Source organism: Cyprinodon variegatus, unplaced genomic scaffold, assembly GCF_000732505.1.
Source record: "Cyprinodon variegatus isolate N-32 unplaced genomic scaffold, C_variegatus-1.0 Scaffold1711, whole genome shotgun sequence".
NCBI lineage: Eukaryota > Metazoa > Chordata > Actinopteri > Cyprinodontiformes > Cyprinodontidae > Cyprinodon > Cyprinodon variegatus.
Window position 1 is genome coordinate 44,404 of NW_015152164.1, and position 23,960 is coordinate 68,363.

General features: G+C 38.6%; 1 protein-coding gene across 1 annotated transcript in view; it reads right to left on the reverse strand.

Annotated features, from left to right (window-relative positions):
- Positions 1-7,126: 7,126 nt before the first annotated feature.
- The window catches only part of LOC107104376 (solute carrier organic anion transporter family member 5A1-like), a 46,964-nt gene continuing 30,130 nt past the window's right edge, over positions 7,127-23,960 (reverse strand). Inside the window, exons 3-9 of the mRNA XM_015404368.1 lie at positions 23,577-23,797; positions 22,399-22,563; positions 17,277-17,475; positions 15,808-15,967; positions 13,188-13,432; positions 11,696-11,760; positions 7,127-11,594 (exon numbers count right to left, since the gene is read on the reverse strand). Of these exons, the coding sequence (XP_015259854.1) occupies positions 11,071-11,594; positions 11,696-11,760; positions 13,188-13,432; positions 15,808-15,967; positions 17,277-17,475; positions 22,399-22,563; positions 23,577-23,797 (1,579 nt within the window). The 3' untranslated portion in view covers positions 7,127-11,070. The remainder of the gene's footprint in view (positions 11,595-11,695; positions 11,761-13,187; positions 13,433-15,807; positions 15,968-17,276; positions 17,476-22,398; positions 22,564-23,576; positions 23,798-23,960) is intronic.

The following is a 23,960-nucleotide window of genomic DNA, read 5'->3' on the forward strand; positions in this document are numbered from 1 at the left end:
AAACCTTGAGTGTTGCTGTTTTTAGATATTCTCTTGTTTCCCTCCCAGCCCACAGCTTTTCTATTTAGGTCTGGAACTGAGATGCTTGTCGAAGAAGGTTGACGTCCTGTCTGTTTAATCATATCTATACTGATTTGTATAGTTATCCTGCTAAAGGACCCATCGATAACTCAGTCTACAGTTTTCTGACAGATACTAACACGAGTTAATTCAATTCAGTGTATTTTTTATAGCGCCAATTGACACATGTCATCTCAAGGCACTTTACAGAGACAATTCGACCAGATCATACAGTAAGATTGGTTCAAAGTTTTCTATCGAATGAAAACCAGCTAGTTGCATCGACTCTAAAGCAATCCTCACACCAAAAATGCTCATAGCAACAGTGGAGAGTCTTTTTAGGAGGAAAAAACCTTCGAGCTCACTATAAGCTGCCATCTGCCGCGGCCGAGGAGGGTTCAAGGAGATAGAAGCATAGATACAAAATGCAACTGTAAACCAGCTCCACAGGAAACACAGCCAGGCAGATGAGCTCTGAGCCAGCTCTCTTGTCAGAGGATGAAAGAGAGGACATACAGTTAGTCACAGTCAGAGAAACTGGACTGCACTGAAAAACAAGCCAAGCTCCGACATCTATAAACAAAGGTGTTGATGGCAGCAGCACGGCTAATACTTTTCTCTGGGGGAGGCATCACAGGCAAACTGGAACAAACTAGATTAAGCTTCTATGAGAAAAAGCAGAGGTAGTGTAACGTTAGTGGTTGAACTAATGAATGACGAAAAGTGGTTCCTATGTCCTCCGGCCGTCTAAGCCTATAGTAGCATGATACAGTTGAAAACGTCCTGGTATTTAAGAGATGCTGTCTGTTCTAAGGAGGTTTTCTTTGGAAAAGGAATTAGCCCACAGTATCATAGATCCTTCACCAAATTCAACAGTAGGCATGTGTGACTCTGAAAAATACTCATCTTTTGTTTCACATGAGATTCAGATGGAAGCTGAATGTCGGTCTGCTCTTACCAAAGTGAATGGTTCCAGTTTCTTGTCCTAGTTGAGCAGAGCGAACTGCAAATGTTTACACAAGCTATGGTAAGCCATAAAACTTGTTTATTTGATGGAAACATAACAAAAAACACACCTCTTTGCTGCAGTTCTTCAATAGGGAGCTTTATAAAGTTTGAGTCCTTGTCTTAACAGTGACCTATCTGTGTGGAGCTTGCATGTTCTGCATAGGTTTCCTCCTGGCGATGCGCTGCAGCAGCTCAGGCTAACCCTCCATCTGATTTGTTTTATGAAATTATGTTATACGTACCGTGGAAGTATATGGACAAAGTTGGTGTGAGCAAGTTGGAGTAAACATTTACATGTAGCCACATTTTTGGACTACAGGAGGCGAGAGAAGTCATGCACAGACAGGGAAGATGTTCCATCTGCGTACAGAGAGAGCTGGGAGTGGATTATGGGACATTTTGACTTAACCATTTTGGGTAATCCTCGCCTATTTTGCATACCCAAATGGAAAAGCAAATAAGTTAGGAACTGTAAGCCCAAATTACATGTGCAATACATTATTTGAAAGCTAACACCCTCTAGTTTCCTAATATAGGAATTAAAACCTGCATTAGTTCAAACATGACTCAGAGTTGTTGTTTTTTATTCTCAGAAATGATAGGTCTTTTTTAACAAGAGTAATAAAGACATTCTTGAGAAAATGCAGGTTTTAGTGCATTATATTTGTTCTATATCATGTCAGCCACAAATGCAGAAAGTTTCAGACCTCTAGCTATAATCGTTCCAGAGCTGTGGGGTTTGGAACTTTTGGTGTCAGCTTGGAGCCGCGCGCAATGGCTCCACCTGCTGGTGGACATTTTAGCGGTGGAATTTTATGCATTCTGAATTATTACCCCCATTTAGGGGTTTAAAGAGGTTAAAAAGTGCAATCCACTGCACCTTTTCCTAAATTCTTAAGCATCAACGCCATATCTTACTACAACAGCATGTTTGTTACCCTTCCCATTGGGCAGAAGGATTTAAAAAAAATCTTAAATCATTTATATTTTCCAGGGAAGGTGGAAGTCATGGCATAATTAATGAAATGATCAATATGAATAAGTTTTTAATGGATCTTTGAAAAAAAAAATGAGTTTACAAAATGCTTTTCTAGTTATTTTATCCACCTAAGGCAGACATGCTCATACATTCATACCCAAATGGATATGAAACATTAGCTCACAATGTAATGAATAATCTTTATCATTCATGGGGGAAAAAAAACTTGTTAAAGCTAAGAATACAGAGATTCTTAAATATAGTAAATGTACATTTAATCTCCTTAAAATGTTAGATTAGTTAGAGTAGAGGTCCCTTGTAATTATTTTCACTGTATGAGTCATAAGGTTAGGAGAAAAGGATGGAAAGATGCAGAGTGGCCTAGATCAATATAATGGCCTATATAGATAATAGTTACTTTTCTCTAAAGGCAGATTTAATAAAAGGAGACATTTTTTATAGCCATAGAATTAAAGAGGTCACTGCTATGAAGGCATGGACACCAAATAGTGGCACACCCTATCACAGGAGTCTGCAACCTTTACAATCCAAAGAACCATTTTCACATTCAGTCCAGCAAAGAAAATATTTTGTGGCGTTTTTAAACGCCAAAACATTTTTAAATGATCACTGTGCCATTTCAGAAGATTTAAAATAAAGGAAAAAACTTGAGAACAGAATAAATATATTTGATATTTGTTTTTGAAATCTTTGAAAAGTTATTAAAAAAAATTCCCACGTAAAAAGAGTTAAAAAAAATATTTCTGTTACATTTAAAGTCAAATTATTTTTGGTAATTTTAACACAATTAGTCAATCTGTTGGTTCATTTTTTTTCCCAAAGATTAGCTGACTCTTCATCATCTTTGGCCAAAGTGATGAAGAGCCATTTTCAAGTGTCTAAAGAGTCACAGGTTGCAGAGCCCTGCCCCATCAGACCCCAACTCAGTGTGACACATGGTTTACTGATATCACTGAGGTATAAGAAACCACTGGGAGTGTTTTTCATTTATCAGCCTTTTTCACAAAGGCAACATCTTCCAGACAATGATACCTGCCCTGTTAAATTTTACTATTTCTCTGCTAAAACTAGAATAAATCACATTTATGTTAAAGTACTTAGTGCCAACAATGTTTTTAAACCCTAGGCTGATTTTTCAGATAGAATCTGAAGTGAATTAAGACTATTCAACAGGGTTGGTATGTCCTAAAAGTTTAAAGAACAAAAAAAAACATATATAGTAAAAAAAAATATGCACACACAAAAGCTTTATGTTATACTATTTTATTCTGTTTGTCACATTTTTATTTAACAGAAATCAGGAATTGGAGGCAGCTGTGAATGGTGTGTCCACATCCTGTCTCTCACCAGTGCTGCGTTTCAAGTAAAAAAAAAAACAACTATTTTTTTTTTTAACAGATAAAAGAGAGTAGTGATTTCAGCCCTCGATCAGACTGGAACAATGAGATGAACCCATGTGGAGATCAATGACTGTGGGAAAATCAGAATGTTTTACCGTCTCAGAGCAGGAGTTTTAAGTTTCTCAAGGTGAAGAACACTTTGTCATAGATCCTTACTGTAGGCCTGTTTTTTTTTTATTGAAATGAGTTTTCACATATCAAACAGCGGCATCATCCTGTGAATCGTTTTATTGTGAAAAGTGAGACATGAGCGGCGGAGGCAGAGAACAAACAGCAGATTAAATACACACGAGACTAAAGTTTCTATTTCCTGCACATGTAGACAGACTGTCGTGCTGCACATTTACTTCATTCTACTGCTTCTAAAGTGTTTAATACTGAAACTAGGCATCAGGTTTGATTTTTTTTCTTCTTTTACAGCATTATGAGATGAACACTCTTAGTTTTTTTTTTATCACAAAGAACGGGAAAGGTTTGCAACCTTTATCTCAAAAGCTCCTGTTGCATCAAAAAGGGACATTTATTGTACAATGGTGAAGAAATATGCATCAATTTTAGTTTGCTTTTTTCCCTGCAATAAAACAGGATATGACCGTATCTTTAAATCCTTGACAACAGGCAAGACTTCAATTGGAAAATTTGTTAAAGTCGCAAACAGTAAATAAAAAAAGAAAGAAAGAATACTCAAGTTGGAGGCAGTTTGCAGGTTTTTGGTAAAAGTCTGTACCTGCAAATATGAAAAAAAAAAAAAAATCACAGAAACATGACTTTTTTTAGACAGTAGACAACAGGAGACAACTCAGAGAACAAAACATTTTGCACAAAAAATTTAAGTGTAATATGTAATTCTAGATAAATTAAAACACTAAAGAAGAAATAAAATGGCACAGATATATTATGGATTTACTTTGCAATATTCAGGTTCAAACCAACAATGGAACAGGTGAAAACAACAGAAATCAAATGGATCCAGTGCCCGTCTTGTTTAAATAGAACAGAAACTAAAAAATTTATTTTGAAATTAAAGCCTGTGAAAACGCTCTAGTGGAAAAACGTTCTAGTAAAATAATTTGATTGGACCTTTTCAACAAGGTCATTTGGGAAACCTTTTTAGATTTTTATTTTTAAGTACAACTTTAGGCTTATCTCTAACATTTCTAAGTTTTTTTCACAGATTTCTGCAGTACGAAAAGAAAAATCACAAGGTTTATTTTACAATTTTCCATACCTCCATATTACTAAATATCTTTTGATTGTCTTAAAGTGAAATTACTGAGATAAAAAAACATCATAATTAATCATCATCAGCAAATAGAAACAGCCTATTTAAATATGATCATATAATGAGGAGACGGTTTCATTTTTAAATATTTGATCCAAAATTTGCGCCAGTAAATCTGCCACCTTAAAAGGTATTTTTATTCTTAACTGATGAAAAACATAATTGCAACAGAAAATATTTCCCTGCTTCTAAATTCGCATTAAACTGCAATTTTCTGTCCTTTATATGTGAAATATGTTAAATCTACAAGACAACTGAATTATTACAGAAGCTTCCTATTTTTATCACCATCTGCAGTTTGATGGATTGAATAAATGGTTTGTCCTTTCAGCAGGGAAAACAAGGTAACAGTAACAGCATGATCTGCAGTCTTTATATTTTAACATAGTTTGCTCAATTCTGTGTAAGAAAATCTGCAGAGGAAGGTTCACATGTTAAACTGTAAGTGTCCTGTTTTTTTTTTTTTCATGCAGTTTCTCTTCTGACCAGCAGGTGTCCCCAGATAACGTTTCAATCTGAGGACTGAGTTTGCTGCTGTTGGAAACAAGAACTAATTCAGTGAAGTAAATTATATAATGTAATAAAAGATAGAAGGTAAGTAGTCAATCTGAGAACCTCTTTGAATTTCCCTCCTTGAATGAGGTAAAATCTCACACAAAAAACAACTAGAATATTTTGAATCATTACATTTCCACACAGAAGTCACCTGGAGCCAATATTTAAGGTGAATCAGTTCTAGGATTCAAAATGATACTCATCTGATTATATTTTATAAAAGTATGTCCATTAGTTGCTGGATTCTCTTTTTAACACCAAACCTAAACTTTAAAACGTGAATTTTACTCAGCTTGGGCCAATGATGGGTTAAGACTGCACCAACAGTTTCTAGAATTGGAAAAAAAATATTTTGCAACTAATTAAATATCTTTATATGATTAAACAAAAAAGAAAAAAAAACCCACAAATTTCCTTTAGTTTGACCTCAATAAATGAATAGAGTTTTAATTTCAGTTTAGATGCCTGCGCATCAACGAGGCCTCCGATTCTGATTGCTGCCCAATCCTCTCTGCACCTGTCCCTCATGGTTCCCCCTGAAGTTGGTGGGCCCACTGGGGGATGGCCTTGTGTCATTACTTCAGGCTGGGCCTGGCCGTGTACCATGAGAACCAGACCACCAGGGTCTCTCCGACCAACCCCAACCACAGACCTGGCTCCAGGGTGGGGTCCTGGCTTTTCTACACTGGGGAGCATCACGTGCCCCGATTTCTTGGGTGGCTCGGACATCATTTTCAGATGCCCCTGGGATGCCTCCCTCAGGAGATATTTCAGGCACGTCATACCGGGGGGAGGCCCAGGGGACGACCCAGGACACGCTGGAGGGACTATGTCTCTCGGCTGGCCTGGGAGCGCCTTAGGCTTCCCCCAGCAGAGAAGGAAGAGGTGTCTGTGGAGAGGGAAGTCTGGGAGTCTCTGCTGAGACTGTTGCCCCCATGACCCGTCCCCAGATAAAGCGAGAGACTAAGAGTAAGGGTTTCATTTTCAATTCCAATTTAAAGCAGTTGGGAGACAGGAATTCATCCTGTTACGGTCTTTAGTAGATAATCTTCAACAGTTAAATTGTATTCTGAATGTTACGGTGCATGAGGCTGAGGTAAGACTGGCCCTTTTTGCTCCTTATTTTTGCAGGTAATGGTGCTTGGGGTAGAGGTGGGAGATGTGGAGTCAACAAGTCAACTCTATGCCATGTGTTTGTTCTGCCAAACTACTGATTCAGGTGAGTCCAAGCAGCACAGTGAAATTAATTGTGCAGTAATAGCCCTAACCCTAAACCCTCACCTACAGCAATTTAGGATTACACTATATTTCGCTCGCTTGGTTGTCCTAAGCCCCATTTACACTACCCTTTTGAAACCGCGCTAAGAACAGTCAAAGCATGGCAGCCAAGATAACTGTTGAGTGTCAATGGAACGCAACTGAACTGGACCATGCCAGACACAACTGAACAGCGGTAGATCTAGTACCAGTTCAACAGTAGGGCTCAGCACGGCTCAGTTGTAGCTCGGTTCTCTGATAACAAAGAGCGCATGAGCAGACCACATCATCCCCTATTTACAGTCAGCTGACTCATTTCACAGGTTTTCCGCCATGTCCGGCTTTGTAATTCACAGATCTCTTCATCTGTCCACAACACGAACTTCTTCTAAGCCTTTTCACAATAAATGGCTTTAAAAGAGCGTGGTGCGACCTGGGATTATACAGAGACTGAGGCTCTCATTTAAATTTTGGCGGAGGACGCAATCCAGGCACATAAGTTCCTGAATGTTATGGGTGCCACCATTTTTGTTTGCGTTATTCCCGCCTTCAATAAGGCCACCAATAGGAGGCAAGGAATCGTGCTAGCGTGATGCGTAAATGGTCGTAAGGAACCAAGCTCAGCACGGTTAACTGATCCAGGCTCAGTCCGATCTCGGCACGGATCGGTTTCAGAGGGGTGGTGTAAATTCGGCAATAGAGTGCCAGCCACTAGGAGGTGGGGGATCTACAGATCCTTGCCTAGGAGCTTCCTTCTGAACCCTGCCGCCACAAAAACATGTCTAGATAGAACTTCTTACCACCATCAGGATTCCAAACCACATAAGAAAACCTCAGGAGAAAAATTCAATAAATCAGACTATCCCCTCTAATAAGGCTAATTTTAACGCATTATAATTACCAATGGTCAATACAAACCTTTAAGTGGGTATTCATATGTTACATCAAGCCCACTTTTCTGTATCAAAACCTTTTTATTGCTCTGTTGTATAATTATCTCAAATGTAGTTTGTAATCAGCTGTAAGTGGAAAGTTTTCTGTGTAGCATCAGGTTCAGCTCCAGGAGGGACTGGCGTCCTTTACAAACGAGATTTAATTATGATAAAAGATTTAACTTTAACACTTTACTTGTTTCTGCTTAAATAGATGACGCTCTACTGTATGAGGACTGATCAGCAGCGTCCGACATTTTTCACATGAAGAACACTTAAAAAATGATGCAGGAATGAGGCCCAGCATCTGTCCATAGTTCCTGTTTTTCCCTGTGGAATTTCCTGTTACAGTAAGTAATACCATGTTTTTGTTTGTGGATTCCACAGTAGGCAGGACAGGATGGATTCGTCACAGGAAGACTATTAAGCACTGCACCCTCTGCATTGTATGTTGTGTATATTGATTTCAGAGTGATATTTTCAAAGTGTTTTCATAGTATACTACTTGTGCATTTTGACTTCCTGTTTTTAATCCTGTGAGCATTTGTACGTGTGGTACATTGTTGCCCAATAAGCAATGAGTTTGAAAGGCCATTTAAGGCAGCATTTCATGGAGATGGTTTAAAAGGCTGGGAAAGGGCGATGGCACGGAAGAGTGGAGACAACACTGAGCAGCAGATGCAGCTGCATGAGAGACGGGGTGAAGCCAGGGTACGACGATCCTCACAACCGTTGGGAAGAGTTTCTCTGCCCATGGGCATTAGTGACACTTCACTAACCTGGCACAATGTGCCAGCTGCTGCAGTTGGCAAACTTGTGTGTGGTGTGGACAGGGGACTGCCCTGAGTTTTACTTCACTGTCGACAGAATTGGTTTGTGGCAAACCATCATCCCGTACGGGATGCTCACTACAGCAGCTGGAAGAAGAAGAAGAAGAAGAAGACTACACACAGATGCTCCAAACTCTGCCTCTGTGTTTCTGGTCTTCTTCATGACCCTTTACAATTTTACATTTTAGTGTATCATTTAGTGTTAGGCCCAATTATTTTAATGTTTTTAAGTGGGTAATAGTTTTTAACGTTTTATTGGTTAATGACAATGCTCGCCTTATTTTAGTCTTTTAGCATACTTCATCAAAAGAGTTTCTAGTACTCTTTGAAATAAATACTGGGTGGCGTTGTTTTCAGTTTGATGTTTGGCCTTACCTCAGATCATTGTATGGCCCTACCCTACAATGATCTTGGCGCTGCAGCTACATCATATAACTGATGGGAAATTAACCTGGAAATAATCGTAGTACATCTAAGTACAGCCTAATGATACATAAAAAAAAAAAAAAAAGCAACAGCTTCTTCTTATTTGAGCAGTTTCCCGAACCTGTTTGAGAAGCACTTATTTTGAATTGTCACAAAAGTGATTATAAAACAGTATGCTATGCATGCAGTACTCCTGCATATCGGGACTATTTCAACAAGTCTTTTCCTTTTTTGAAAATCTTACCATTTAACTTCTAAAAGTACTGCACGAGATTATAGCTGTGTCTGAACGTCCGCCCTAACCCCTCGATCACTATATAGAGCAGAGACTATATAGTGGGCTTTATAGCGCACTCAGCTAACAGATGAGATGACCACGAGTTTTCGCTCCCTATTGGTCACGTGACTCTGTCTCCCCGCACCTGGCCTGCACCATCTTTGTTCTCTCTCGCCCTGAAAACAAATCCCATAATGCTTTGTAAGGAGAACTCTTGCAAAGCCTTTTGAGATATATCTGCTCCTCTAGTGACCATGGATGAAACTACTTTTCAAGACGCATCGTAGGAAATCTTGAGTTCACTACTTTTTCATCCACTCGACATTCGGACACTCATATAAAATGGCGTAACCCCATCCAGTGCTCTATATAGGCCTTATTCATCTAAATATTTATCAACGAAACAACTGCTAAGCAAATACTAATTGATCAGCTAGATTAAAAAAATATATACTAATTAAGGTTATTAAACAAAGAAAGGCTCAACTATAAAAGATAAAGCATTATTCTCTAAGGTTTATATTCTAGCTAAGTTTTTAAAATTGAGATTTAACACACCTCCAAATTGCGCCACAGCTATCTCTGCTACTTGCTAGGGGCAATAAAGTTGTTGCTCACCTAATGTGCCTAAATAATGACCATTTTAATTTAATTTCATACTTTTTAGATTGCATTCTAAGCGATTCTGCGGAAATCTTAGACAGAGAAGATCTGCAGGAATTTTTCCTCAAGCTGAAATTAAACCTGTTCAGACTTGCAGCAGAGCAACTTAGTGTGGATAAACCTTGTTTGTGAGCACTAAGAGGATAGGAGCATCATAAATGATTTTCAGACTGAGAGGTTTTTGTTCTGTTACTTCGATCCAGCTGCTTTTGACTGATAAGAGCGGAGCTCATTCTGTGTGAGACTGTAGTGAACAGTATCACAAAGTGTGATACTGAGAATTTATCTCATTTTTTCCAAAAGGAAGATCAATAGAGACTAAAAAAAATGTAACTGCCATTATGGAGGGAAGGAAAGCTCTCAGCCTGCATATTTAGACAGCGTACTCCTTTCACTGCTGATAAAGAGGAGATAACTTCATCAGGACCGCTTCATGGCGCTCAGCTGCTTGTTTTCAGTAAAAATGTTTCTGTTATCAATAGAATATCTTAGTAATGTCCTTCTAGCTTTCTTCCTTTCCTCAATCAACAGACTGCATGTGGCTCATTTCTCCAGGATTGTATTCAGGAGGACAGATGCTGATCCTATTCTGCTCAGGATGAGCAGCTTAGTGGGTTGTGCAACACTGCTGAGATGAATGGATGCAATGGACAGAGCTGGCAAAGAGGAAACCAGACCACTAGTGGTTCCTCCCCTTAGAGGGAACAACAAAAGGCCTTCCACTGGACAGAAACCTGTTCTGCTGCTCGGCCTGCTGACCTGCAAGCTGCATTTAGACTGTTAAAACATACAAGAGAGAAAACCTGGACTCTAAACACTGTTTTCACATAGCACCATGCCATCGGTTTCCAGTTCCTGACACTAAATCATCCTGTATCACATTTCCAGGAGTTTTTTTTTTTGTTTCTTTTTTTTAAATAATTTTTGTTCTGAAGAGGACAAACATTGCTTGCGTGACGGTGAAGACAGAAAAACAGAAAATGAAGAAGAAGTAGTACGCAGATGTTAGGGGGAAGCTGAGGTATCCATTCAGGAGAGTCTTCTAGTCTGTCGGGCTGATTTCTGGTTGTTCTGCACATGTGAGGGCTGAAGTGACAGAAGGCACATGTAGCCGGGGTGTGGGCGGGATTTATGATCAGTGAACTACCATCCATCCAGACGGGAGCTTTTCTCTGCTCAATGCACCAGCTGCTGCATCACAAAGAAAACCTCTCAAGCAGATTTCTCTCTCTCTCTCTTTTTTTTTTTTTCCCCTCACATAAAGCTCTCTGAGCTCTCTGGTCTGCCCAACATTTGAATAAATCTGGGCCTCTGGATGGGTTCTGACCAAGACAGGGGAGTCATGGGCCAAAAAACGGTTCTGGGCTGAGTTTCAAGGATTTAAACTCTGACTGAAACGTGTTCCAGCGAGCGAGCTGGAGCGGGAGTGGAGGCGGCTGCTGCAGGCGAACCTGCCGGAGGAGGGGGAGGAGTTATTGCTTTAAGCTCATTGCCAGGACAACTCTGTGTACTAACGCCTCGGTTAAGGGCGCCAGCGCGCAGAGGGCCGTTAATGTGAGGCATAGCATGGTCGGTGCGTGGGATGTTGACAGGACAGGAGCGGGTGCGGGCGTGGCCCTTATGGCCCCCCGGGTGGCACACGAGACTCCCGACGGTGTCCACGGGCGACAGATGCCGTTTGAGCCAGCGCTCCACCCGCTCCTCCTTGTACTTGATGGAGTACCAGGTGAGGAAAATGAAGAGGAAGCCGAGGAACTTGAGGCTGGCGGCCAAGCCGAAGTAAACAAACCTCAAGGAGGTGACGTCGTATTCCCAGCAGGAGCCGTGGACGCCGCAGTCCTGCTGCCACAGCATGCAGGTGGTGTCAATGACCGCACCAAAGTAGATTGGTGTTGGGATGTAAGCTGGGGGCAAGAAAAGAAGTATATTTATGGGAAGAAGGAAGACAGTAAAACAAAATCCCTCTGAATCCTCAGATCTGAGCCGTCTACTGGTTTCTACTCACCTAGAGTTCTGAGGAGAACAAACTGCATCCCTAAAGCAAAAGGCCTTTCCTGCTCTGCAACAGACCTGCAGCAAACAGAAACGTAAAGATTAAGAGAAGAAAAGACACACAACAGCTTTGTGTTACTGCTGTTACTTCACAGTCGCTTTAACATTTATCCCTGTTGTTCTTTGCTTTTTCTACCGCACCTTTTCCTTCCACTTAACTTTCCATTAATGTACTTGGATGCGCCACTCTTAGAACAGCTGGTTTCTTTTCTGAGGTCTACCAGCAGCAGGCGGTGTTAACAGGGAATGTTTAGATAATAACATTTTTAGTATAAGAAATAGTTTTTTGGTCCTACGGAACATTTCCATCTCTTGATAGACTGAGTTTAGGGTTAAAGGAAGATATATAAGTTTCATATATTCAATTTAATTACTCCTACAATAGTTTAACATGTGACTATACACAGCTTCTGTACCCTCCTGTGGAAGAGATGAAGATGGACAAACAAGTGATGTTTGCACCAATGCAGTCCAGAGGTAAATCCAGATAAATATAACATACATTTGGGGAGAAATTGAGGAAGAGTATTTTTTAAGACATGCTGGTTTTTTTATTTTTTTTATTTCATCTAGTAAAGCCCTAGTTGTCACAAATGGTGCATTTGTTCTTTTTTGTTTAATATATCAATTTGTGATTTTTGTTTCTGTTTTTCTGCATGAATTTTGCCTTTTATATATGAAAAGAATAGCAGAAAATGTAAAATAATTTTAATGAATTATTTTTAGAACATAATTGTTTCAATAAATTAATTAAGTCTCAACATATAAATAAATATGACCCACCAGTGAATATCTGCAATACGGAAATCAGTCTAAATCATTTTGGATATTTGTTAACGGTTCTAAGATACTCCTTTCTAAATGTAAGAAGACATTATTTAATCTGAAGGATTAAAAATTTATACCAATTCAAATTACCATAAATATTTTAGGGAGATACTAATCATGATTGAAATAAGGCAGCCCATCAAAGTTGTGTTTAACTCTGTAGTTTAATTTGTAATAAAAAACTGGGCAAGTAATGACAAAACAAGTTCAAGGAGCGTTGGGATTTGAAACAAAAAATAGAGTTTAATATTCAGTTTGACCTAAATAGCTTGAACGTGTTCAGGACATAAACAATATGTCTATCAAGTTGTTTTTTTTGACAGATTAATGGACAGATTGTTCCTATCAATAAATGTCTAGTTTTCAACTCCGCCTGTGTTACCCTCTCAAAAGCCTCAGATTCTAACACAGTTTCCTACGAAAAAGCAGACACCACCAAACCTCCAGAGGAAAACTCTTTCACATTTAGAAATAAATAAGAGTCTCTGCAACACTGTTGAGCTGGATGTAACCTTAAGATGCTGCGTTTATGATAATGAGATAACCAAACCAAAGTCTGAACCCTCTGTGATTAGAAATAACAATGAGAAAACAGAGAAGGAAAGAATATTATTTACCTGAGGGTGACGATGATGGCAGAGGGCTGGGCGCAGGCGGTGATGAGCGTGACAATGAAGAGGAAGATGAGGAACGGGATGAGGGTATTGCAGGTGCGATCGCACTTCCCTGACACGGCATAGCCGTTCTCGTTCAGGTAGGTTTTGACGATGACGAGCTGCAGCTGGTTGCTGCCCTGACCGCTGGACGGCGGCGTTATGACCTGTCGGCTCTGCACGCAGGCGCAGTCTGAGTAGTTCCGGATCTGAACACAAGAAGAGGGATGAAAGATAAAACCTTTAAAACACAACAGAAATTAAGTGGTAAGACAGTGCAGCACAGTCTGACATATAGGAAGGAAATTAAGTCATTATTTTGACCTGTTTTTCTCCAGCGAGGGATAACTGAACAACATACAACTTTAATTATATCATTGACTTTCTTTGATTCCCATTGTCTAATTCATCCAAACAAGCTGAAATATATTCACTTTTGTGTTAATATCTTGGTAAATATCTGTTTGCAAGTTTAACCATGACTATAATCTACCTGTAGCCATCAAAAATCCTCTGGCATAAATCAGCCTTCTTTGCACCAGAAATGTTTGATTTCCAGACATAGAAGATTTTAAGCCCATTCTAAACTCATTAAGGTCTTGACTTTATGAAGCAGACCACTGAAGCTTCATTTGGGATTGATGTGAATCCAAAACCGCATTATATGTGCATTTGGAATCACTGTCTTTTTCAGGGTTTATACAGGAATGGGTAACTCTAATTTAATGCTTTTTAATGCTCATTTAATGAGCTTAGAACAAATGTAAATGCCATCAACAAGTACCCATGACCTTCATACTGTATATATGTATATATTAGTATATATATATATACACATATGTATATATATATATGTATATATACATACGTATATATACGTATATATATATACGTATATATAGATATACATATGTATATATACATATGCATATATATGTATATATATATATAAAACATGGCAACATGGCTGCAGCAATGTCCCAAATTCATAGTTTTTCAGCCACTTTTGTTGAAATTTGCGTCTTCCCATTCTCTAGCTGTTCCTCTGCCTTGACCTACTTTACCGAGCATACGGCTTTACGATTGCGGAAAACATGTGGAATATGATATACACTTGGAACTGATATATCTTACAAAATTGTTTTCATAAATGTTTTTTTTTTTTTTAAATAAAGCATTTTAAATGCCACGATAATCACATTTAACCCTGTTATTATTTGTGTTGCGCCGATGCCGTTTTTTTGCCCTGATACCGATATCCGATACCTAGCTGTGCAGTATAGGCAGATACCGATACCATATTGATACCATCTGTTTGAAATTGATGTGTGTGTATAAATATGAAGAACTGTGTTCTACTTGGATGTAAAATAATTGCCATCATGGCTTTGTCAAGCTGCTGCCTACCTTTGTAAAGCAGGAAAAAGACTAATGCAAAGTGAATCCAGTTGAACTTTTTATTGCCTACCTGGAATATAGCCCTATTTGTCGGTACACGCCGATACCGATACCACCATTTTAGTGCAGCAGCCCTGCTGGATACTTGTATCGGTATACGTGCAACACTACTTATTATGACAAATGTGTTGTCAACATTGTCTGAATGTCTGGTAAGCATACAATGATCTGGAAACTGAATCATATTAAGGGGTTGATCAGGAAGTTGACCAGGAAGTAGGTTCCCTCATTAAAATATCTTCACAGTTATTTATTTGAGCTGTTTAGCCACAGTGATGAGGAACAATTATTAGTCAAGATGAGGTCTTCTAACGAAACAACACTACCAGCTTTTAAGTACAGTGATGGTACCATCATAATAGAAAGATCAATTTCTAGACATCTGGAGTTGAAAGGGATTAATTAGACTAACATTCGTTTTTTTAGAAAACCATTCATCAGCAAGCAATTTGCTTTAACAATGGTCCAGAGCCACAAAATTAACCAGTTGATCTGGACTGTAGTAACTCTGCCCAATCAGACATTCAAAGGTGCATGCTCATGTTCTATGTAACTTTTGATTTTCAGTTTANGAGTTTTTTCCCTCCACCGAAGCTACATGCATGCTGTGGAGTCAATGACATAATGGAAGCAAATATCTTTTGTCGCCACGAGCTCATCCAGGAAGAGGTTGTCCTGCAAAGTCCATGAGTCACGCAATCAGCTGGTTCTCTTTAGATAGAAAACTTTGAACTAATCTGACTGTATAATCTGGTTGAATTTTCTCTGTAAAGCGTCTTGAGATGATGTGTTGTAAATTGCCACTATAAATAAAGCGTATTACTGTATATACTGTATATAAAGCGAAAACATTAGAGAGGGATACTAAACATCCAGTTAGATTAAAAATGGAAGCTTCAGGATGGCTACACAAAACATGGATATGGGTATGCTTTATAATCATACCACCCTGTTAAAGTCATTTAATGTTTAAATTTAGTTGAATTAAAAGAAATTTTGATTTATTTCTTAATAAGCTTTCTATTCTGTTTATTTTTTCACATATTTTCTCAGGGTTAGGCGGTGTTATATCATTAATCAAACAGTATCAGCAGGTGCATGTTTCCTCACTCGCCCTCTTTCTTACCCCGTTGCTGTCGTTGGCCACGCTGCTGCAGCCGGCCAGGCAGGGGTTGAAGTAGGTGATCCCATCGGAGCCGCAGACCGGAGCGTACTCGTGGATCTTACATCCACAGTTCACGTTACAGCCTCCTGTCAGGTTCCTCTGAGTCATGGTGAGCGTCGGCCTGTGGGAAGGAGAACATGCACAGTCAGAGACAGGATTAATATGGGTATGACAGGGTAACGTGAGGAGCAATAACCTCAGGATGCCACATCTACTTGCTGCAATTCCATGAAGATGGTTTCAGTAAATGACCTGAAAAGAACCTAATTCCAAGATGGTGTGATTTGGTGAGAAAAGGGGAGAAATTTATTAAGTAGATAGTAAGAAGCGAGGGAAATAAAATAACTAAAATAAAAGGGAGTAAGAAAAAAAGAGGAGATGAAAGAGGAAGGACATCTAGGTGCTAGGGGAGGACATGGAGGAAGAAACACGTGAAATGACAAGGCGGGAAGCCAAAGACCGTCTGTCCCCAAGCTGTCCTTGGACCCTCTCCATCTGAGTCATGTAATCTCACTGAGAGACACTCCAACCAGAAAACGCCTCCGTTTACAGACTCATAACGCAGAATCTATGCACTGATCTGAAGACTCTCTGAATTTACAGATGAACTGGAAACAAAACTGGATTAGATAAAACTCTTCAGATTTTCTGTCTGGTGGTGAAGGTGGGTAAAGACTGGGGGAGGGAAGGTGTTTAAAATCTCATGAGGCAGAAAAACATTTGCTTTTGCAGATAAGAGCAAAAGCTGTTCTAGAAACTTTACTTTCTATTTCACACAGAGGTCTTAAGCAGCTTTCCCCTTATCTCCAATGCTTTTACACTTTGAACAGATAAATACAAAAACTAAAGATAGAAAAACACATAAAGTGAAGCATTAAGTCTGTATTTTGAAGGTTTCAAGAGCTTTTTTCTAGAGAACGTTGGAGAACCGACATAGTGAAGACCACGAAGTCCAGCAGACAGGAAGCTGAAGAGGTAAAACAGTTAAATACTATCTAAAAGTTTCATGTAACAGGTCTCTTTTTCATCATTTGAACATGTAGAGAGGATGGACCAACAGCAAAACTACAGTACCAAGATATGGACATCCACCTGAATCGACAGGGCATGGTGACTTTGGAGGAGCTGCAGAAATTCATAGATGGAAGAACCAATTCCCAGGATAACTATTACCCCATAGAGCAACAGGCAGTATGCATATGAAACCAGATCAAACTGGTTGGTCTTCATGCAAATCAACCTGAGTGGTAGACATCATGATGGGGTTTACCTTCCAGCAGGGCTAAAGATACAGCCTGATTAATTGATTTATGAAATCATATCCATGTGTTACATTCCTCTTTACTTCTGTTTTCGTTTTTCCTCTCCAAACCTTTATCTAAGATTTAATATAAAACAGCAATGCCCGCCTCTCCCATGCCCTCGCTCACCCGGTGGTGTAGGGGATGTTGATCCCTCCGAGGTTGATGCTTTCACAGCCCACGATGAAGAGCGTAGAGAAGCAGAGAAGTGACACCCCGCTGCAGATCATCGCCAGCTTGGCCGACTCCCGAGCCCCCAACTTCAGCTTCTTAATGATGTAGCCGCCAAGTACAATGCCCACGCCGGCACTGGGCACGATGATCACACCTAGGGGAGGAGACATTTTAAACATCAGGAAACTCCAAGTGGTTTGAGGCTACTGCTGAGTTTAATGACGCAGTTTGCAGACAAATCGTAGAAAATAATGATGCAAAACAATAAAAAGTTCAGATACAAATAATTTAAATCAGATATAAACTTAAACGTTAAGCAAATCCTAAAATGTTCAGAATTAAATACATTTTTGATCCACACAAAGGCCTGTTTTTAGTAGTCTGGTTTCTTTTAAGCTGCTTAATGAGATACACACAAAAACAACTGCAACCAATAGAAGACCATCAGAACTGTGGAGCTAATTTCACGAAGATATTTGCTTCTCTAAAAGTTTGAACACCGGTTTATGTATTTGTTGAACTCTGGATCCGCCCATGAAGATCAGGAGTTCGATCTGTGACTAGAGAAATGCTGCAGAGAGAATAGATACTTGCTGCTCCAATACAACAAAAGGATGTGCAATAATGATACAATTTTAGGAACTTGTATTGTTTTGTTGATTTTACTTTGGGAGATTTAAAAATTAGGAAAACACAACATTTTCAGCAGCTAAAGATCAATACTTTAAGGGTACTATACTAAGGGTAATGATAGCTCCACTGGAAAGAAGGTTCTGGCTGGTTGTGAATCATGCAGATATTTCAGTTTCTGCTGTTCTGTACATGCATACGTTGTGCAAAAAAGTCATTCTAGAGCAAAAACTGCAACAATGTAACATAATCAATAGTCCTGAATGCCCAGAAATGACTAAAATCATATAAAAAGTCTCATAAAAAGCATATAACTCTGATAAATCGAGTCATTTGTGATTCAATATTTCATTGACCTATTGCAGTTATTTGTTACTGCATATTAAAACCAAGGTTCTCTTGCTCAACAAATTGAGACAATTCTCCGGTACTAGTTCAGTTAAACAACTAGTTCAACTAGTATTTTTGAAATTGAATTTTCTGACCGTAAGCCTTTTATAATCACTGAGCTGTTTAACCACAGTGACAATAAAAAGGATGCGGTCAAGATGAGGCGTTCTGCATTTTCTGCAAGACTTTCTTTCCACATCTCAGTTCAGCAAAATAACAGCTAGATTCCCCAGCATGGACCAACCTTTGTAACAAGCTGTAATATTTTTGAAATAGGTTTTGCAGTTAATTGGGAAATTTTAGGGAAAAACATCCAGAAATTCCGTCATTTTTACCTCTTGTCTACATGACATGTAAAATTAGTTAAACCAACATCCCAGATGTTGTCTTTACGTTAAACAAGAGCTGTTTTTTGTTGGATATTCACCATGATAGCTGACCTCCAGTAGCAGTAGAGCCTCTTCATTTCCCTTCATTTCACTGATGCTTATTTTGCTCAAACCAGCTTTGATTTAAGTGCTCTGATCCTCCTCTGCCATTAATCTCTGTCAAGTTAAACTTTTCCAAACGGAATCTGCCATCAGTCTCCCCCAAACACAACTACTGGTACAGAAAGCTGAGCGATCACAGCAGCCGCCGCCGCCTCCAGGCAGCCTTGAATCACCATGACAGCACACAGTGTGAGCGTGGGAGGCCTCGGTGGACGGAGAGCGTGGAACCCAGGCAGAAACATTGCCTCCTCACAGCTTCTCCTCATCCTGACTGAAAGTTTTACGGACATTAATAACCTCAAAGAACACAACCCTCATATAAATAAACAGATAAACTCTTAAGGCACGGCCATAAACCATTTAACTCAGATGATAACGGGGTTTTTTTCTGTCTGAGATATTCTAAGTATGACTAATATCATATTTATCTGGCAGTGTGCTGTCTGTCTGGTTGAAACAGATAAAAATCTTCTGCGTCATTAATCCTCTGATGAATTAAAAACTTCCACATAAAGACTGAAAGCTGAACGCTGCTTCCAGCTACTCGCACACAATTCATGATAAACATTGAACAGGAGGTCAAAGCTTTGGAGAAAAAAAAACTGAGAACATTACAATGTTCTTCACTTCTGTCTAATTGTATTTTACATTCATCTCACATCATTCTTCACAATTATGTTACCAGCTGGTAAATTAATCATTAATACATTTATCCATTATTACTGTAGCGGGATACCACATAGAAAAAAATGAAATCCAACCTTCAATACCAAATTTTGCTAAAGTCAATCTTCAGTATGAGGAAGAGAGGAGAAAAGGCCATTTTACAAAATATCTACAATTATAGAAATAAGTAAAAGGCTTCAAATTGATCAAACAAAAGCTGAGGAGGTGGAGCGTTGAAGGAGGAAATCATCTCCTAAGCTCACTGTAACAGGTCTGCAGCAAGGTGGCTTCCAGGGGTCATAACATTGAAACACCATCTATTGGGCATAGAAGTCAGGAAAAGGCCTCTGCTGTCCTATCATCACAAACGTGAAGGCGGAGGGGGGGTTATTTCACTCTACTGGAACTTTTTCTGCTTATAAATGAGACTAAAACAGCTTTCCAGCAACAAGCATCCCAGTTGTGTCCGACATGAATCATAAATATGTGGAAAAGTCCCTCTACCTATTGGAAAGTATGGTGTCAGATCAGTGATGCTGTGGGCCTGTCTTGGAGAACCTTGTTAGAGTCCATTCCAAAGTAAATTCTGAAATAGTGGAATATTTTTCATAGAAAATATTGGTGTATAATTAATAGGATGTGTGCCAACAATAAAAAACATATTTATTTCTTCCCTTTATGAAAAATGCTAAAATTGAAAGCTTTTAAAAAATCTTGTGCAATCAAAGATCCTTTTACAGAAATCTTTACCAAAGCGAGTTGCTTATCATGGAGGTGTTTACCACCATATTTCAGTGCAAGATATCTGCTATAGTTCGTATCTGAAGGATATGAACTAAAAATCAAGACGTGTTTGTCTGAGTGGCAGATGAAATCACGACTTCGCAGCCCACTCCTCGTCCAGCTGAGGCGCTTATGCAACCAAACACTTCAGATCTCAGATGACAGAAGCCTCCCAAGGCATGCCCCCCTGAGCATGATCTGAAGGGTTTATAACATTTAACTGAATAATATTTATTAATGAGCCGTTTTTGAAGCAAACAATGCTTTATCATAACCTCTTTTAAAAGCTGCTCTTTATTTTTATCCCTAAGAGCGAAATTGCACTGAGCATCATTTACTGTAGCTTTAAGAACAGATGTTTAAACAAACTGGAGAAAATAATCACCAGCTGCTTCAAAATAATGTAGTTGGAGCCCATTAGCTGGAAAATACACCCAAACAAAGCCTAAAGTCTGATGTACTAATATTTCACGATTCGACCTCAGTGTCACAAAAACTGGAGCTTTAAAATAGCTGCACTCATGTTGCTCCTTCTTCTCAACCAGTGTTAAAGCAAATTTGGATTGAAATATGGTGTTTTTTTATAAGCAGGCATACAACTTAACACCTGTTTTGATCAAAATTGTACATTTTGAAGGTTATACCTTGTTCTTTGTACTAAAATTGGAGAATACATAAAAATACTTTTTTAACTTTTAATGAAAATTGTTTGATATAAATTTTTAATTTTGAGTATTGTAATATTCTGTTATGTTAATAGGGTGTATATATTATAAGTTTATACCTCTCTCTCTCAATCACAATATTTTGCTGCTATATGAACAATTTCTTAATTGAATATAACAGACATTGTAACCTGAATATCATCTAAAAACATTATAAAATGTATATGTTAGGAATGAATAAAACCCTGATAATTAGTGTTGTTTTTTTTTTTTAAGGATCCTGCAGATTTCGCAGCTTCAGAGGTCTGTTTCTTAAACAGAGAGACTGTTTGATAACGGCTCAGCTTTGAAAATAGCCAGAAGCAGTCAGCTATTCTAGTTAGTGATGCCAAATATATTTAGGCACATTAACTTTAAGATGCATTAACGTTACTTCCGGTACCGGGAAACTGGGCTGATATTAAATCTGGTTTTTGTTTCCATCTTGTTGTTGTGTTGTAGTGTTTCATGAAGGAAAGGTCATGTGACTTCACACTGTTAAAGGTAGAATGTTATTTTCAGAAACATATCTGTAAATGCATACTTTCAGGATATTATATATAAAGTGAAATATCAGAAAATAATTAGATGAATGCCTTTATCATAATTGCAATTGTAATTTAGCTTTAACTAAATCCTGGTATTTACTCTATATATTTGGATATAAATGGCTATAAATTAAAATAAATGATTCATTATTTTATGAAAGCTTTATATATGTTTACGTTATGCTGATTCTGGTGGAAAATAATAAATAAATAACAGTAACCTGTGATGACCAGCTTAGAAATACGATAATCTCCACCTCATTGCGAGGTCTGCTGTTCTATTCCTTCTCCCAGCAGCTGAATTGGGAACACATCAGATTTCTGAGTATGCTGGTCTGCATGTTTTATTAACATTTGCTCCAAAACTCCTCCAGTCTGTGTTGGCTTCTCTCCACTTCAGTGATCAGAAGAGGGACTTATTAGGTCTATTTATCAGCCTTTCCCATTTTCCTATAATTGTGAAGTTAAATTGAGTTTAAACTTTATAATCTGCGTATAGATGTTCCACTTGTATATATGCCTATTTAAGCATGCATGGTATTGTGTGTGTAGGATATGGAGCGCTTGTAGGTGGGTTTTTTATGAATATTTGCTGTGCAGACCTATGAGGGAGCAAGCTCAGCCTCTTAGGTGCTCTCCTTCATTTGAAGAACAGCAGTTTCTTTATTATTAATGCGTGCTGGAAGCCCTGAAGGTTTCTGCAGCACTGTTTCTAGATACACTGAACGAACAGAGGAGAGACCAGGGTGGAGTCCTGTCTGTCTGCATCCCACCTGCTTAGTTACAAATAAAGATGGCATATTTTACTTCTCATGAGTCTCCTGGAGTTAAAGCTCTTTGAATCAGTCAAGCTGCTCCAGCTCACCAGTGTAGATGCTGGCACTGGAGGCCGGGATCCCGAACTGGGACTCTATGAACTTAGGGATGAAGGTGATGAACGCGGTGACGATGGCGCTCTCTGCCGTGTAGGACAAGCTGACGAAGAGGAAGGTGACATTGCTGAGGATCCTCACTGCAGCTTTAGGGAGGTCTGGAAGACAGGGGGGGGGGAGAAGAAAAACTGATTTTACTAGGAAAACATTATTAGAGAAAAAAAACAAGGCTGTAGATGTTCAGAGAAAGGAAATCTGCAAAGATCTTAGGAATGAGACTTGTTTAAAGCTTAAAACTTCTCGTACTCCAGCTAATTATTTTGAGGTAGCTTTTATCTGCAAAAACACCAAAACAGGCAGCTTTTGCAAATCAATTTAATTATTTCAGCTATAAATAAAAAATATACTTTCAAGATACTAAATCTTAAAAAACCATTAGTTCATACTTTGCCTTACAGCAGTAAATTCTGTAATTTTTATTTTCTTTCACCATTTTCTGAGGCTTTTCACTGGTATTCTGAACTAAACGGTGCTTTACACCAACAGGCTTAAATAAAGAACTTAAATACAGTTGTGCTTGAAAGTTAACACAACTAAATTAGTAATTCACATAACACAAAACTGAAACTAAAAAAATTACTAAATGATAAATTAAGTAAAATAAAATATTGATTCTGAATTTTTGTTTAAAGAATGATTCTAAGAAACAAATTAAAGTGCCTTGCTCAAGAACAGTGAACCAACAAACCTGTCACCTGATTTCAGGAATTGATTGCCTCAAAGTGTTGCTCGACAAAATTTTAGTTTAGGAGCTCCATCAGGCTGGTTGACTTATGTTATTAATAATAGCTATATATACATATGTGTATATAGATATTTATACAATGTCATGAATTTTTATTTTTATTCTTTATAATTTTTACTTAGTATTACTTTAGTCAATTTATTTTACCAGCTGCTGATTCTTTTCTGTCTTTAATAAAAGGGTATGTCATATTTCAAGCGCAACTGTATACAGTTAATCTGTATAAAAGCATTCCTTACTAAATTTTATTATGTTCTCTCAATGAAAATGATGCAGTTTTACGTTTCTGACCTCATATTTGGTTTTATTTTTGCTCTCAAAAGAAGATTTAAAATAAAAAGGGAGAAGTTTGTGAATCATTGGTACCTTGGATGTCCTTGCCGAAGCCCATGGACGATGTGACCGTCTGGTGCTTGCTGTTGTTGCTCTTCTCCTTCAGCACGTCATCGTCGCTGGACATGTCGTCCAGGCTCAGCTTTTTCCTCCTTTTCTTCTTCTTGTGTCGAGGAGGGAGCTTCTTGGGGAAAGTGAACATGGGGAATATCACCAGCAGCATGGCCACAGCGCACAGCAGGAACCCGCTCCACCTTAGACACACAAAGTTACTTATTTATCTCAAACCAGAGGCAGCATGTGTGCAACTTTATTCTCTTGTAAATAAAATGGACAGTTAAGGACTTTTTCCATCATTTATTTTCTTTTGATATTTAACAACCAAATACCTATATGTCTCTAAGTGGTTTCTTGTGA